At 40.1% G+C, this 15898-nt stretch overlaps 1 protein-coding gene across 1 annotated transcript; it reads right to left on the bottom strand.

The window, feature by feature from the left end:
* Positions 1-10718: 10718 nt before the first annotated feature.
* On the bottom strand, positions 10719-12935 carry LOC134279368 (uncharacterized). The gene has a single exon (XM_062761767.1). It carries the CDS (start codon positions 12933-12935, stop codon positions 10719-10721), a length of 2217 nt encoding a protein of 738 aa, XP_062617751.1.
* Positions 12936-15898: the final 2963 nt, after the last annotated feature.

Raw genomic sequence — 15898 nt, 5'->3', positions numbered from 1 at the left:
CCATTCTCTAAGTGAAGTGAAGCGTGCTGGCTGCTGGTCTTCCTTTGGGGAAAATACACAGTGAATCAATTATGATAAAAACAAAACTTGAATCTAAAAAAGTTTCAATGAGATATCATTTTAATTTATTTTCATTATTATTAAGATAATTATTTTAAATGTTTTTATATTTTTAAAAATGGATTTAAAAAATAAAATCTGATAATGGAAATCAATACTATAAAGATAGCAAAGTTTTGAAAAAACCAATTACTGATGAATTTCTGAATTTTCCATTAAAATATTTGACATTATATCACAGGGGAAAGAAAAAAAAACTACTTGAGTGTTTCTACTGACCTCCCCCCAGAGATCTGCTTATGAGTGCATGGGGGATTGGTGTGGACCTTCATCTCCAGTTTAAAACAGAGTATGACAGATAAAAAGGTACTTTTTTTTTCTTCTTTATTTTTTACATGAAAACACATACAATTAATGATGAAGAATGTACACATGTTTTTCATAAGTGTGTACAAATTGATCAATATAATATCTATAATGAATCCAATTTCCTTGGGCTAGTCCACAACATAATCCAAAAGGAAAAGCATAAGTCTTGTAAGGTAAACTACCCATTTGTTGTAAACAAGTCATCAAATCTCTCTGGGCTCCAATTTCTTTGTTTCTCTCCTTTTCCATAATCAGGTTTCAAAACTCCATATTCTTCATAGTCACCTCCTTGCCTGTAAAACATACTTTCCAATTCTGGGGTACTGTAAGACATAACAAATCTGGCAGTACAATGAAGTCTATAGATATCCAGTCCTTCTACTGGTCTTTTCATTTGAATGAATCCCTTTTCATTTGATTTTATGTACTTCTCCTGTCCAGGGATGTCTTTCCTTTTGTAAAATCAAATAGTTAAATTCATCTTCATTACTCATACAATTAAAATATCACAATTTGTTTACCTATGCATATATCTATTTGAAATTTGCTATATTCATAATTTATCTTCTAAAAAGTGGTGAAAATTTCAGAACGCAGTGATGATTATTTTTCAAACTAGACAACTTGTCCAAACATATCTCGATCTTCTTGTTCTTTGGGGTCTGGAATGATGAAATTCCAATTAATGGCTATCCTGTAACATCTGTCCGGACATTTAGGATCCTTCACTTTCTCATGCAGGGGTAAATATTCATTCCTAGGTTCCTGATCCACCTCCATAGGTTTTATCATTCTCTTTTCTAATAAGGTAAGTTTTTCCATCTTCATCTCCATGTCTTTTAATATTCTAGGAATTCGTTTGGCACACTATCGTTTACTCAATTGGGCCCCAACTAATGAGGATTTTCTTTAACACCTTTGTTTTTATACCCCTCACACCTTTGCAAAAAGATAAGGGTGGTGTGCAAAGAAATATAACGATAGACCTACGTTTTGTTTTATGCTGACTGCACAGGTAAAATACTGGCGCCGTGTGCAAAGAAATATACGATAGACCTACGTTTTTTGTTTATGCTGACTGCACAGGTAAATGCGCCGTGTGCAAAAAACATTGCAAGAATGTGATTATGACGTCACGCTTCACAGTCTAGCCTAGCCTAACTAGTTCAAACTGGATTTTTTACTTACACATAAATAACAAAGAAAACACAGATTTTTGATTTTTTCATTCTTTATTTGTAACAACAAACAACAACAAACAACAAACAACATATTTACAATACATTTTGATAAAAACATTGACACTTTTGTCCATGACCCGTAGGTAATTTATGATAAGTGTTTTTAAACCAATTCGCTACGTATCTGTCCCTTTGTAAAGCCGTACTCTGGTCAAAAGGGAATAGCCATTCGTTGGCTTTCTTTCTTTTCTTGTCTCTTTGATGTAAATAATACACGCAATATTGTCCACACACATCGGTATTCCAGTCTTGATAGCGATACGGATTATAAATCCATTGTTGAGCATGACGCTGGATAAAATCTTGAATTTCTTTTTGTAAGGGAGGAAATCCATAAGAATCGAAATATTCCACCACGGGATTGCTCACATATAGACACACCCAATGTTCTCCAGGTCGATCTTGAGGATCCGTATTGACCACCACAGCTTTTTCTCCAGGTCTTAATTGATCCGGTAATAAATCTACAGGATACACCCCTCCAAACGAACTCTTGAATTCTCTGGATAAGACTTCTCTCAATTGTCCCGTATCCATTAGTAATCAATGCTCACTTCTCTCTGTTTGTTAATTTCTAATAGGTTATCGAATTCTGCATACACCACACAATTTAAGGTGTTAGGTGTATTGTTGGTAAACTGCACTTCTACTCTCAGATTTCCTGTTTCTATGATGTGGAATTTATCCGATTGCGCCTCTTGATCTTTAGTGAAATCCCAGCCCCATAGAGTGTAGCCGCTTTTATACTCTTCTAAGGTGATGTCTGGAGCCCAATCTTCTCCTAATTTTCCCAGAGCTTGATACAGACTGAGATAAGATCTCAGATATAAATCGTCGTTGAAATTAGGCTCAAAACAACGAGTACTCATGGTCTCTCCGTTGATACTGACATCTAATTTCTTGATCCCAAAGTTTTGGAAATGAAAGGGATTTTTAGTTTTATCTCCGTTAAAGGCCGCATTCTCCACAAAGCCTAAAATGAGACGTTTAGGCATCTGGCCTTGAAACAGATGATCCGTAATCTTAGACTGAGTTCCTGTGGGGATGGTAAAGGTTTTCACTTCCACTCTTCTCAAGGGATATTTGGCTCTGTGGGTATTCAAACTCTGATTAATGGCATTCATCATGACTGGTGTGGGTTTGACTTTTCTCACCCACAAGACCATACTCAAAATTTTCACTTTTCCTGTACTTCCTCCTTTGATCATCATGTAGAAAGCAGGTCTAGCTCGATTAAATCGCAAACGGACGTCCACTCCATTAGGTAGAAATCGATCTTGTTGAAACAAATCCAGATGTAAACGATCCAGCAAACTGATTTTCTTACTGTTAGCAATAGCTTGGTGTCTTTTTCGGAATCCTTCGTTTTTAGAATTGGCCGGTAACGCTGTGAGGATGGGTTCGTTAATGGTCACCGTGTCGGCACCACCATTTCCAGCTGGAGTTACATCAAAGGTTTTATTTTGAGCTACACCAAGAGCCTCTAACCCCACTTCGTCCATGTGTCCTGCCGTATCTTTTTCCCACAGACTACAGGCTTTCATCTGTGTCTTTAATGTTCTGGGTCGGTAAGACAATAATTTCTCCAGATAAGCTTTGTAAGGATAAGTATCCGTCCCTGGAGTCACTATTTTTCCATTCAGACTGACATCGATTTCCGTAAACATGGAATGTAAGATATTATTCACTGGACTCGAAGTGCTGTTTGCCCCGGTCAGATTACTTCCATCGTCTTTGGTAAATTTACATACCATTTGAAGATAAGTTTGAGATAAATCCAGATAGTGATCTCCTTGTCCTTTGATTTCAAATTCGATGGGAGCGGTGTCCGAATCTAAAGTACTGGAAATGGGGTAATATTCTTCCCATTTCGAGTCTTCTAAAGCAATATTAGTGGGAGGGACTTCAAACAATTGTAAATTGTTCATCCCACACGCACAGGAATCGGGTTGTAACATGATGTGTCTACTAGGATTCAGTTTTCACAAATGAACCTTCTGTTCACAGGACTGGCCTATTTATACTCTCTCTCTCTCAGTCAAACACATCTAAAGGACGTTTTCTTTTAGGAATTCCTCCTCCTTGTTTTTTCCTTTTTCTCTTAGGACCTCCTCGGGCTAACATAGGGGTCTTTTTTTTTCTTCTGTTGTTAGTACCTCCTAGATTCATTCTCTGTTTCACCATTCCCGAAGTATTTTTTAGAGCTTGTACTCCGTGAGTTTTGACTGCGTCTTTTAAAGATCTCTTATTTTCTAATACGTCTAATCCCGTTCTAGCAGCAGCAGTCAAGGCGTGTTTAGCTCCTGTTTTCAGTAAATCAGTAAAAAATCCTCGCCCTCTCTGTCGTCTTCTTTTTCTTCTTGTTATTTTAATCACCATTCCCGATCCCCTCTGTTTTTTCATTCTTTTTCTTCTTCTTTTGTTAGTACCTCCTAGATTCATTCTCTGTTTCACCATTCCCGAAGTATTTTTTAGAGCTTGTACTCCGTGAGTTTTGACTGCGTCTTTTAAAGATCTCTTATTTTCTAATACGTCTAATCCCGTTCTAGCAGCAGCAGTCAAGGCGTGTTTAGCTCCGGTTTTCAGTAAATCAGTAAAAAATCCTTCCCCTCTTTGATAGTTTTGGGGTGGATAATAGCCTGGTGGTGGTGGTGGTGGTGGTGGGGGTTGCTGTTGACCCAATAATCCTCCTACTAGATTGCTGACTAAAGGAGCTGCTACTTTAAATAGGGATCCTAAAAAACCGTGTCCTTTTTGACGTAATAACCCTCTATGATAGACAAACTGTCCGTGTCCTCTTTGTCTCAGTAATCCGGGATGATACTGCATGGTTCATGTCTCTTATTCAACTGACCTTTCTGTCCTCGGGGGACTTCCTTTTATACCCTTTTTTAGGGCTGAATACAATACAGACAGCAGACCAGACAAGCCACCACGCCCAATAAGATGGAACACAATAACGGTACATTCATCTCAGTATACTTTTCTGAAATGAAGTTTCACCACTGATTTACCACTTACAAAGGGCATGGGAGTCCCTAAAGGAGTCATGATGTGAATCTCAATGGTATCGAAATGTTTTTTACTTAGTTTCAAATATTCCGCTCGAATGGGTTCCCATTTGGCTTGTTTTGAATCCTCCAAATGAAATGTACAAGGCACCACTCTTAAGAGTTTCAAGGCATTGGAGCCTACCGTCTGGGGTTGAATCAAGTCACAATAGACATACATGGATTTCAGATTTTCATATAAATCCACAGTATTGTTTCCCAAGTAACTAATGTTGATCCATTTGGTCATGTTTTCTGTATCGTTCTGAAGAATGACTTTCTGACTGTCCATGCCTAGCTTATAAGCTAGGGATGTGGGGAAACGAATGCATAAGGGAGTAAGATTTTTTCCATTAATTTGATACATCACTCGATCATAGGTCTCGTAATATACTAATTTCATAGAATTTTCTTCATCTGGATGACCAACGGTTTTCCATATTTTTCTCAATGATCTCTGTAGTCCTAGACTTATTTCCTCTGTTAAAGCCTTGGGGTGAACGTAAGGCCCGGGTCTGAAGTGAATTCGTCTAATTTCCATCTTGCCATCTAGATCAATGAGTGAAGGCCGTTTATTATGGGCCCAATCTATCAGTACAGGACATTGACGTAATGGCATTGGGTCTAAGGTTTTCATTTTAAATCTGCCCGATTTAAAAACATTTGGGTCTTTGATATCTTTGTTCTGGGGAGCAAAAGACTGAGGGATCAGGATGTCAAAATAAGCCTCCTTTTCTGTAATGTTTTTCAATGAATTGGGATACATCATTTCTGTTAAAGCCACTTCCCATTCTCCGTCGGTTAAATCCACTGTTTGTGGTAATAAGGTTTTAAATTGAGCGGTCGTATTGGTAGAAAAAGAGGTCATAGACCCATCACTGGGTAAAGTCATGTAAAACCCACTGCTCTCTGCCATGTTCAATCTAAGACTGAGACCTTTGACCTAAGAACCTTTGTATTTATAACAACTTCTTTTTTGTATATAGAGAAAAAAATAACAACACTAGAATTTTTGTTTTTCTTTTATTTTATTGATTCATAACAACAAGAAACAAGAACATCATTATAATAACAAACATTCAAAACTTTGATTCAGTTCTTTTTGTATGGGAAAAGGTCTCCTCATGTACAAATAGTCTGTTTCACAACGGTTACCACAGGCATTGAATCCTTTTACGATCACTTCTTTCAAATAGTCTTTAATACAATCTCCAGCTTTTTCCATCCATTTCCCTTGAAACAAAGTGGTTTCGGGTCCCTCTCTTTGGTGAGGCAAGACGTAATTGATTTTCCATTTGAATTCCCTATACTTGGGCTGTCTGGGTCCTAATAAGACCATGTGTTTGCTTCTTTGGCGGTCCGGTAACTTGAATCTCTTATACAGGTAGATTTCATGGTGACCTGTTTTTGTCCCTGGATTCTGATCAAAGAAATCTTGAATACATGTCTCTTTGTTTTTCATCCATTCTCCCTTTAAAGTAGTACCCTTTTCAGGTTCTACTATTTTCCAACGATACTCTGAGCTTAAAAATTCCATGACGTGTGTGCTCTGTCCCTCACTCAGATCAGAAATGATCCTCTTAGGCTTTGGTGTCTCCTTTTTATATAGAGGAGTGTATCTATTTTTAGATTCCGGGATTAACTGGGTGAATTGGTCGTCTTCTTGACCGTAGGGGTATGATGCATCATGGTAGGACTAGGCATGATGTAACCCACCGAAGAACTCACACAGATCATCCAATATTCTCGATTAGAATCGTGTAAAGCTAACATGACCACACTGGTGATGATGAGGGAAATACAGATGAATAATTGTGCAAAATACACAATTTCTTCTCGAGGAATATTCTCTCCACAAAATTTCCAATGAGGTGTTATTTGATGAGATCCGTTTGGGGAATCCATGAATCGAAACTTGGGGGATATCCTTTCCACCGGACTTTAACTTCTTGAATGATTTTTTTCCCGACTCGTCGCTTTTTATACCCCAAGATTTCCTCCACTTCGTACACGTCGTCTTTTTTAATGATCTGTTGTAATTCTTTCTCGTAAAATGTCCCTTCTAATTCCTCCTGGTTATAATCTTGTACTCGATACACGTAAGGATACCGACCGGGAACTCGTTGAGCAATGGTAAATATTTCCGTGGTCCAGTTCGGTAAATATCCTTTTTCAAAAGTGCGTTTGGCTTTACTGATGCGCACTTTATCTCCTGTTTTAAATTTGGGGGGTTTTTTGGTTTTAGGTGATGATTCTTCCCCATATAAAGTTTTCCAGACTTTTAACACATTCGAGGGATTCACTTGAGCTGGAGCTCTTTGGATACTGCGATGAAAGGTATGATTGTAAGCATACACTAAATCCGGTAAGACCTCTAAATACCGTCTGGTTTTATTTCGAGTGAAATACCGCCACATGCGTGCTTTGAGGGTTCTTTGAAATCGTTCCACGATACTGGCTTTGGTGTCCGTATTGCGAGTGGTAAAGAAATGAATGGATTTAAATGCCTGTAAGAATTCTCGATTGGTAAATTCTTTGCCTTGATCCGATTGAATGCGGACGGGACGTCGACCGTCTTGTCGGAAAATCTCTTGTAATCCTCGAATCATTTCTTTTCCCGTTTTCTGTTTTAAAGGCACCACCCAAGCATATTTAGATAAGACGTCAATGGCACACAATAAAAAAGTATAGCCGTCATTATGTTTCTTTAAACTGGACACATCGGCTAAATCTAATTGCCATTGTTCGTCCATATCCGTCACTCTGGTCTGTTGTCTCCGGAATTTTCGATGAATGGGTTTATGTAAAGTATAAGTATCTTGCTCTTTTAACCATTCTCGTATGGTGTTTAAGGAAATCTTATGTCCCAAACTTTTGACCTGACGATACAAAGTCTGTATGCCTCCATACCCTCTCTTAGGATCGTAATAAATCTCTGTTAAAATGTCTTCTACTCCCTTCTTCTTCTTCTTCTTCTTCATGTCTTAGGCAATGATAGCCAATTTTCCTCGATTTGTTCTAATTTCTTATTGGCTTCTTCTTCTTGGGCTTTTAATTGCTTTTGGGCTCGATAGGGACTATATTTAGGTGTGAATTTTTTTAACACCCTTGATCTCGCCTCTACAGGTCGACTAATAGGGGTCAAAAAAGAAGAGGAAGCATCCTGAAATCCGCTCTCTTCTTCTTCGTCGTCCTCGTCACTCAAAGCCCCTTTAGGAGTACTGATTTTTCCTGGTTTCTGCATGGCTTTTATAAGGTCTCGATTTTGCAAGTAAGTCATGGGAGTACGGGTCTCTTTTAAAGCTTGAGCAAATTCGTATAATCCTTTAGGCACCGGACGATTTTTCAAGGATCTGGTTCTCATGTTTTCGGCCATTATATCCACAATGTTAGAATCGGGCACTTTTTGACCTCGATAACTGATTTCTCCGTCTTTATCCCAAGTCAAGACGTTGGTTTTCTTTAAATGATTTAATAATAATTCAGCTTTTCTTTGCATGGGTTTATTCACACTTTGAATGATTTGTTGATCGATCTCGGGGTCTGAGGCTGCTAGTGGTGCTGCTGCTACTGCTGGAGCTGCTGCTGCTGCTGCGGGGGCTGGGGCTAAGGGTGCAGGGGTTTTTTTGGTAGTCGTTGTCTCCCTCGCTTGTTGTAAATAATTCCTATACCGATGAAGTTCTTGACCGTATAAAGCCACTTTTTCTTCTGGAGTTAAATCATCACGTCTGGTAATCTGGTCCAATTCTTGACCTATACTCAGCGTAGATTGAAATTCCGGAGGTTTGGGGAGTTTTCCTTTGAGTTCATTCAACAGAACTTCAGGTACTAACACCATTTTACGACTCATTTTAGAAGGTTTAACAGTAAAGGAGCGGCTGCTGCGAATAAAAAAGGAAAAATACCTCCTTTTTGTTGTACTAATAAAGCTCTTCGTCTCTGGATGGATTGAGGTTGAACCAGTCTCCTTAAGATGTGTTTCTTAGGAGCTAGTTTTCGTTTCTGAGCCGAATGGAGAGGTAACACTCCTTTTAATAGGTTGTAGACGATCTCACAAATTTTCAGAATACAGTCTCCAGAACAATGTTTTAAAATCCCCGTTTTTAAGGACGAGGAATAGTGAGGATCCGATAACACTCTTAAAAGAGGAGCATGCGCTTTTAATCGCGTACAACATCCCTTTTTCTTCTTGGCCATCTTTGAAAACAATGAAGAGAAGTCTCTCATGTCACTCCCTTTTATAGTGTCTTAAGGAGGGGCATACCCTCCGTGTTTGTCACTCTCGTGTTTATCTCTATTTTTCTCCCTGACATAAATTTTTCCACAATATCGGCATTTATATCTCAGACCTTTAGGAAGTTGAGGGGTGGAGGCTGTCAAGGGTTGAAAACGTGTGATTTTAGGGACATGAATGGGAACTTTAATTCCAGGGGAGGGAATGCCCACATTCACTCGAGGAAACACTTCTAAATCGCTAGCTCTTTGACTCCCTATGGGTCCCATAGTACGATCCATTCTCAGTTCTGCTTGTTTCTTGAGTAACTCTCCTATGGTCTTTTGTCTTTGTTCCTTATAATACTGATTGATTTCGTTTTTTAAACTTTCGGGCATGGCTTTACTTTGAGCTAGAGTTTGAGGAGCAGATTTTCGCCTTTTTGCCCCTGTTTTCTTGGGAGGGGCTTTTTTCTTCTTAGGAGGGGCTTTTGGCTTCTTCTTTTTTCTACTCTTTTGAGCTGCTCCTCCCACTCGGACCATCCAATCTGGAAACACTCTTTGTTTCTTATTATCGACTCTTACCACTACACTCTTTAAACGACGAACCCGTCGTTTTTTAGGACTATTCCATTTGAATAAATGACGAATGATGACTCCACCTAGAAATCCAGCTCCTCCGCGTTTTAAAATGGCTGTTTTCCTATCTTCGTCACTAGCCGATTGATCGGCAATGATCTTTAAATCTTGACGATGACGATTAATAAACTTTTGAGTCAGTTTATTGATAGGTAAGACCCCTTTCATTAAATTGCGAGCTCCCATGGCAAACCAATTCAATAAGGCTTTACGCCCTAATTCGATTAAATGGGCTCGTTTGGTGGGATCTCGTTCCCGCTGTAAACGTCGTAAGGTTCTCACTAATTTACTCTTGGCTGATGGAGCCATGATGAGAGTGAAATGAATAATGACTCAGAAGAGTGGGAAACACTTTTATTTATACTCTTGAGGCATGTGTATAGTCAACAATTCAAACATTCGACTTCTTAATCGGTATTCGTCTGGGGTCTGGGGACTCAAATCCACGAGAAGATAACCGTGAGGTACCTGGGTGGCTTCTTGATAAGCAGACATCAAATGAGGCAAAGCTAGCTGACGACTCAATACACTGATCTGAGATTTGTCTCTGGGATTTTTGAATAAGACTAAATAATGAGCATTCAAACTAATGGTGCGATGAGAGGCAGCTCGATCAAATAAATTCTGAGTGATGTAAATCACACTGGTATTCCGATGATGGGCTTTACGGGTAAACCAATCCACAATCGATTCGATGGCTTTTCCTCCCATCATGTCGTCAAAAATGAGTAAATGGGGCACACTCAAATTGGCTACTAATTTCTCGTCGTCTTCTGGAATATTTCGGATGAAAGATACCTTCTCTTTTAAAGAAGTGTAAGCGGGTTGCCATTCCCGATAACACCAGACGATCTTTTCGGGCCTGGGGGTGATCCAGTCTAGATTGTTCACTAATGACTTGACGAATTCTGTTTTGCCCGATTTCGAGGGTCCAGCAACTACCATGGTAAATTCGTGTTTCAATTGAAAAGAGGGGAGGGGTGTCTCCTCGGAATACATGTTGATCAATGAAAGAAAAGTTGGGTTCAGGGTCTTATTTATACTTATTCTTATACTTATTTATAGAAGAATATGTTTTTTATAGAGAAGAAGAAACAACACAAATCAATTCAATTTTTTATTTGTAACAAACAAACAAACAAACATATCAATAACCATAAGGTAAAGTGTTATAATTCTCTACAATTTGTCTCTTGTCATATACAATTCTCACTGTTTTCTCTGAAGGTTTGTTCACGACCTCACAATCCCGGGTCCTCTGGATTTTGCTGGGATAGGGAACTTTTATTTCCTCTATTTCTCCCATGAGCATTTTTTGTAAAGTCTCTGGGCACACCAACTGAGAGGTTCGATGGTTGAGAGTGACCCCTTTGCATTTATGAACCTCGGTTCCTTTGTCCGTTCGGAAAGCATAATTTTTAGGACCTGCCGACATGAATTTAGTGATGTGATCCCCGTCTAATTCGTCGGTCCATTCTCCTAAACTATGGCCCAAAGTAGGATTAAAAGCTCCTTCCTTATGTTGGTAAATGATACTGTCCGTATCGAAATAAAGGCCCCGTTCTTCTAAAGGTCGTAAAGTCTCGTAGAGATGTAAGCGGGCATAGGCGGTGGTAAAACAAGCCAGGATCACGTTTCCAAAGGGACATTCTTCGACGAATTCCTGTTTGTCTTGAAAATTCACTAGCATCTTGTCTTCAATGGAATCTTCTTTATTGACTAAGAGTCGCACACCCTTGATGTCGACCGTCGAATTTTGTAAGAGTTGATGTAATTCCTCTACTTCGTCCAAGTATCTGACTTTGGGTAATAACAAGCGTTGAGCAAATTTTCCCCACAGACAATTTAAAAAGAGTTTAGCAATGGTTCTTAACACTGGATTCTTCTTGATACTGAGAATGTCCATCATGAATCCTTCTTTGTATAACACTTCTCGAATGTAATCTTGTTCTTGTTCTGAGGTCTTACATTCGGAGGGAAATCCGGACGCTTCCTGTTTGATCTTGAGGAAGGTATCGATGTACTCTTTAAATAAGTCTTGACTGCGTTCTTTGAAATGCCACACTTCGTAAGTTTGCTCTAAGGTATACCCCATGTCCAAGGCTTTATGTAATTCGCACGTCACCCAAGTACCCGTGAGACTACGTTCCCGATCGGTGTGTTGACATGGGTGTTGAGACGTAGAGTCTTGTTGTTGGGCACAGGTGCGACATAAGGGAAATAATAACTTACCTCCCGTCCGATAAGGTAATACGGGGTGAAAGAGACCTCGGGGTGGTAAGACCCGACAGTGAATGAGACCGAAATAACTTCTCACGTCCTGGAAGTCGTCTGTGATGATCTCGGGATGCCCTAAGGGAAAAGGTCTGTGTTTCAACACGTAAGGGTATAAGGAACACACGTCCACGTATCTCATGTCCCCTTCTTCACAATATAATTTAGTGGCATTGGTCCGGCCTCCGTACAGGGCTTCTCGAGGTTTCAAAGGATCCGGAATGTCCAGATCTCGTACAAATTGCTGTAAAGTCTCATCTTGTTGCACTTGTTGATCGAAATCGTGCTCCCAGATACTACACACGTTGTACCCCATGTCCTCTAAATCCGCAGTCCTTCTGAGAGTTTTCTCGTGTAATTGTTGGTAAGTAAATTGGGTCCGGTGAGGATGAGTTTCCGTCTGTAAACTGGGATAGCAAGTGGGGCATCCGTGCCAATAGCATCCGTAAAATTCGTAGACGGTACGAGTCGCTTCCTGGTATCCGTCGACGGTATAATTTCCGATCGGGACTTCGCCTCCGTTTCTGGCATGTCGTATGTGACATCCATTCTGATGACTCATCCAGGTGAGCCATCGACAGGCTTTGGCCGAATATTGTCGTGCCGGATCATACCCGAGGTTCGGAATGATGGCAATGCTGTCTTTAGGCATGAAATTTCGACGGTAGGCTAAATTAGCAGCATTGGCAAACGTGATGGATTCCTGGAAAGGGTCCACGTTGACCAACTTCTTGAGGGTGCTTCTAAACCGTGCACAGCATTTGTGTAAGATGTCAACGTCCGAGATACAATACCCTACAAACTCTTTCTGGAAATCAAACACTTTTCCCCTCTGTTGGTCGTACCATTCGTAAAAAGCTTTTCGTCCACTGGTAGTCATTTCGTCCGGATTGTAGAAAGCTGCCGGTGGATAAGGTCCCACGTAATTCTGGTTCTGTTCCGTATTAAAAAAGTGAGGGAAATAACCTTTCTTCATTTCGTTCAAATCGAAAGCGGAGGGCATCTGGGCCAAAGGAAAGGTTAAGAAACTATACGAGTCGATGAATTTGAGTCCACATATTTCCATGGACAAGATCTTACTCCCGTTCATGATCACGCTAGGTTTCAGGGGAGAAGAATGCACTATGTAATTCAAAATGAATTGTCCGTCGTATCCTTTGAAGTTATGGGCGATGACGATGGCCCCGTCGTGTACTAAAGTGGAATTCTTAGTACCTGTAGTGGGTTGAAATAACCAGTCCATGAACTTCTTTAAGGTGTCTGGGCCTTGAAATAGGTGCTGACGGGGTCCCATGTGTTGACAATGAGGACAAGGTTGGTCTATGTCTAAACCATCGCAATGTTGACAGACGCGATGTGCCACACACAGATTAGGGACGTGAATGCCCGATTCCTGAGTGCATTCGAAATCGAAATAAATGGTAAACTCTAAGGTGCCTTTTCCCTTCTTCTTCTTCTTGGGCTTCAGTTGTACGTAGCACCGATGATCGGCATCGACGATTTTCTTACAGATCTTACACTGTTTCTGATCTCCGCATTTGTGATGAGGAAATAATTTCTTAGGCATCCAGGACTGACACTTCTCGCATAGTCCCATTAAATTGCACACAGTAGTGGTGGTCTTCTTACTATGGGGTTTTAAATGATTTTCGTAGCAGGTCCTGTTCTTAAACATTCCATGGCATTCCTGGCATTTAATCTCGATCCCTTCATCGGGACATTTAGGGTGTGGTCCTAAACAATAGGGACAGCGATGAGGGCACTTGGACCGATGGTCTGTGACATGACTGTACCCCACGTCGCAATGATCACAGTAGTAGGGGTTCCCCGTCACTCCCGGCATGGATATGATGGCATCGCAATGACGGTTGTCTAACAAAATGTTCAAACAAGTTCCATCTCCCCAGCCTTTGAAGATGCGCTCTAAACAGAGTTTAGTCGAAGTAGATTTGAACTGAAATATTTTCAGACGATACTGAGGAGCTAATACCTGTTGTAATTTTATCCACTCTGCAGATCCACAAGCTTGAGTGATATCACACCCGGCCTGTTCCATGAGAGCTATGGCTTCTCGTTTCTGGTCTAAGTATTGATCTCCTGACCTCATGCGTTTCCATTGTTTTTCCCATTCCGGGTCTGGATGATCGGGTTTCTGACTGTGTAATCGAGTGACGGCGATGGCTCTAGCCAAACACAATTTATCCCAGGGATTGTCGATCCGAACGATGGCTCGTTTATTGTTCTTGAAACTCTCTTTATCCAGTTGTAGATGTTTGGTTCTGTCTCCACCACTCCCCTGGGGATTCTCGATGTGTAACAGCTGGAATTCCGTGGAGCCGTCGCCGATTTTGAACTCCTTTTTGGATTGTTGCACACGATCTATTTCTTCAAAAATGACGTCTTCGTTTAATTTTTTACATTGCATAAACCCATAAGAAATGTCTGAATCCAGAGATGGGTGTTTTATGTTCAGGCGAAGGTAATCGTTAGGATCACACTGCATTTTCAATTTGAAGTCCTGTAACATGGTTTTGAATAATCGTCGAAGGAAAGCCGTGGTTTCTTCTTCTTCTGGAAATTCATCGAAATGAACGACATATTTTTTTTCATGCGCTTTAAATTTTGGTGAGGTCCTTTCTTCACCTAGTCTCATGTGATAATACTCCGAAATGGGTTTAGGTGGTAAATCTATTTCTCTCTCGGTACTTTTTCGTTTCAATGTTCGTCGAGGCTGTACCTGTTTTTCTCTAGTAGAATCCATGTCTATCACCCTGATGGCTCTGAGGGTAAAATGAACCCAGAGTGAAAGAAAAACCACATTTATATACAGTGGATGACGTCATAATACACAGGTAAGCATTTTTGCACACGGCCCTAAACAAAAACTTGGCTCGCTGCCAAGTATTTACCTGTGTAGTCAGCATAAAAAAGGTAACGTAGGTAAAACGTATATTTGCACAAGGCCCTTAAGTTTTTGCACACGGCTCTCTTTACAGGTGATGCAACAGGTATATAAAGCCTAGGTATTTTTTGCACACGGCTCACACCAGGTATATAAAGCCGAGCTGGGAGTACCCTGCACTCATTGTACCCATCATGTATTTCACGTGGAGATTGATCTATTGGTTTGATGTAGAAAAATATGTTTGTCATTACTGTGATCAGAATACGATGAATTATAAAACATTGACAGTGTATAACTATCCGGGATGGCATCAGAGAACGTACAGGATTTGTCAGCATTGTGAAATGCCATTTCCACACTGGTATGTGGATGATGAGCCTTCTTTAGAAGATTGCGGTTGTAGCTGGTGCCTGAAATACTTCATACACAAGAAAGGAATTGAGAACATACCGCCTCCCCGATGGATGAAAATGACTAGGAACAGACCGTTGAAAGAATGTATGATGTGCTACCAGGAAAAGACTCAAGGAAAATGGAAATGCGAACAATGTCGGCAATATCCGTGTTGTGAGGAATGTGTGAAGAAACTCTTTGAGACGTCCTACCAGAAATGTCCCTTATGCCGATACAGTGGAAATTAAAATCATTTTTGTATTTTTTCATTGTGAATAAAAATTGAAAATCACAATCTGTCTTGTTTGTGTTTTGTTTTCAGTAAAAAAATCCAGGTGGTTCTTGTCTTTCAGTGTTTTGTTTTCAGTTAAAAAAACTGTGAATGCGTGACGTCATAATCACATTCTTGCAATGTTTTTTTTGCACACGGTTCATTTTTTACCTGTAAAACCAGCATACCGGTTATTTGCACAAGTCTAGACTTGAAGCGTGACGTCATAATCACATTCTTGCAATGTTTTTTTTGCACACGGGCATTTTTTACCTGTCGCTGTCAGCATTTTAAAAACAAAAAAAAAAAAAAGTAGTACCAACACACCAATGTAAACACACCCCGTATTTAAGGGGAATAGGTTAGGGTTAGTTAGGGGGGGTTAGGGTTAGTTAGGGCTAAGGGGCTAGGGTTAGTTAGGGTTAGGGCTAGGGGTTAGGGTTAGTTAGGGTTAGGGTTAGTTAGGGTTAGGGTTAGGGTTAGG

This window comes from Saccostrea cucullata, unplaced genomic scaffold, assembly GCF_032062105.1.
Source record: "Saccostrea cucullata isolate Sc308-1 unplaced genomic scaffold, CSIRO_AGI_Scuc_v1 ctg1585, whole genome shotgun sequence".
Classification (NCBI taxonomy): Eukaryota; Metazoa; Mollusca; class Bivalvia; order Ostreida; family Ostreidae; genus Saccostrea; species Saccostrea cuccullata.
Note: the sequence above shows the minus strand (reverse complement) of the source record. Positions and strands in the feature narration are given on the sequence as shown.

Bases quoted from the DNA above. Each gene is read 5' to 3' on its own strand.
- LOC134279368 (XM_062761767.1), bottom strand. From the start codon at position 12,935: ATGAACGGGAGTAAGATCTTGTCCATGGAAATATGTGGACTCAAATTC.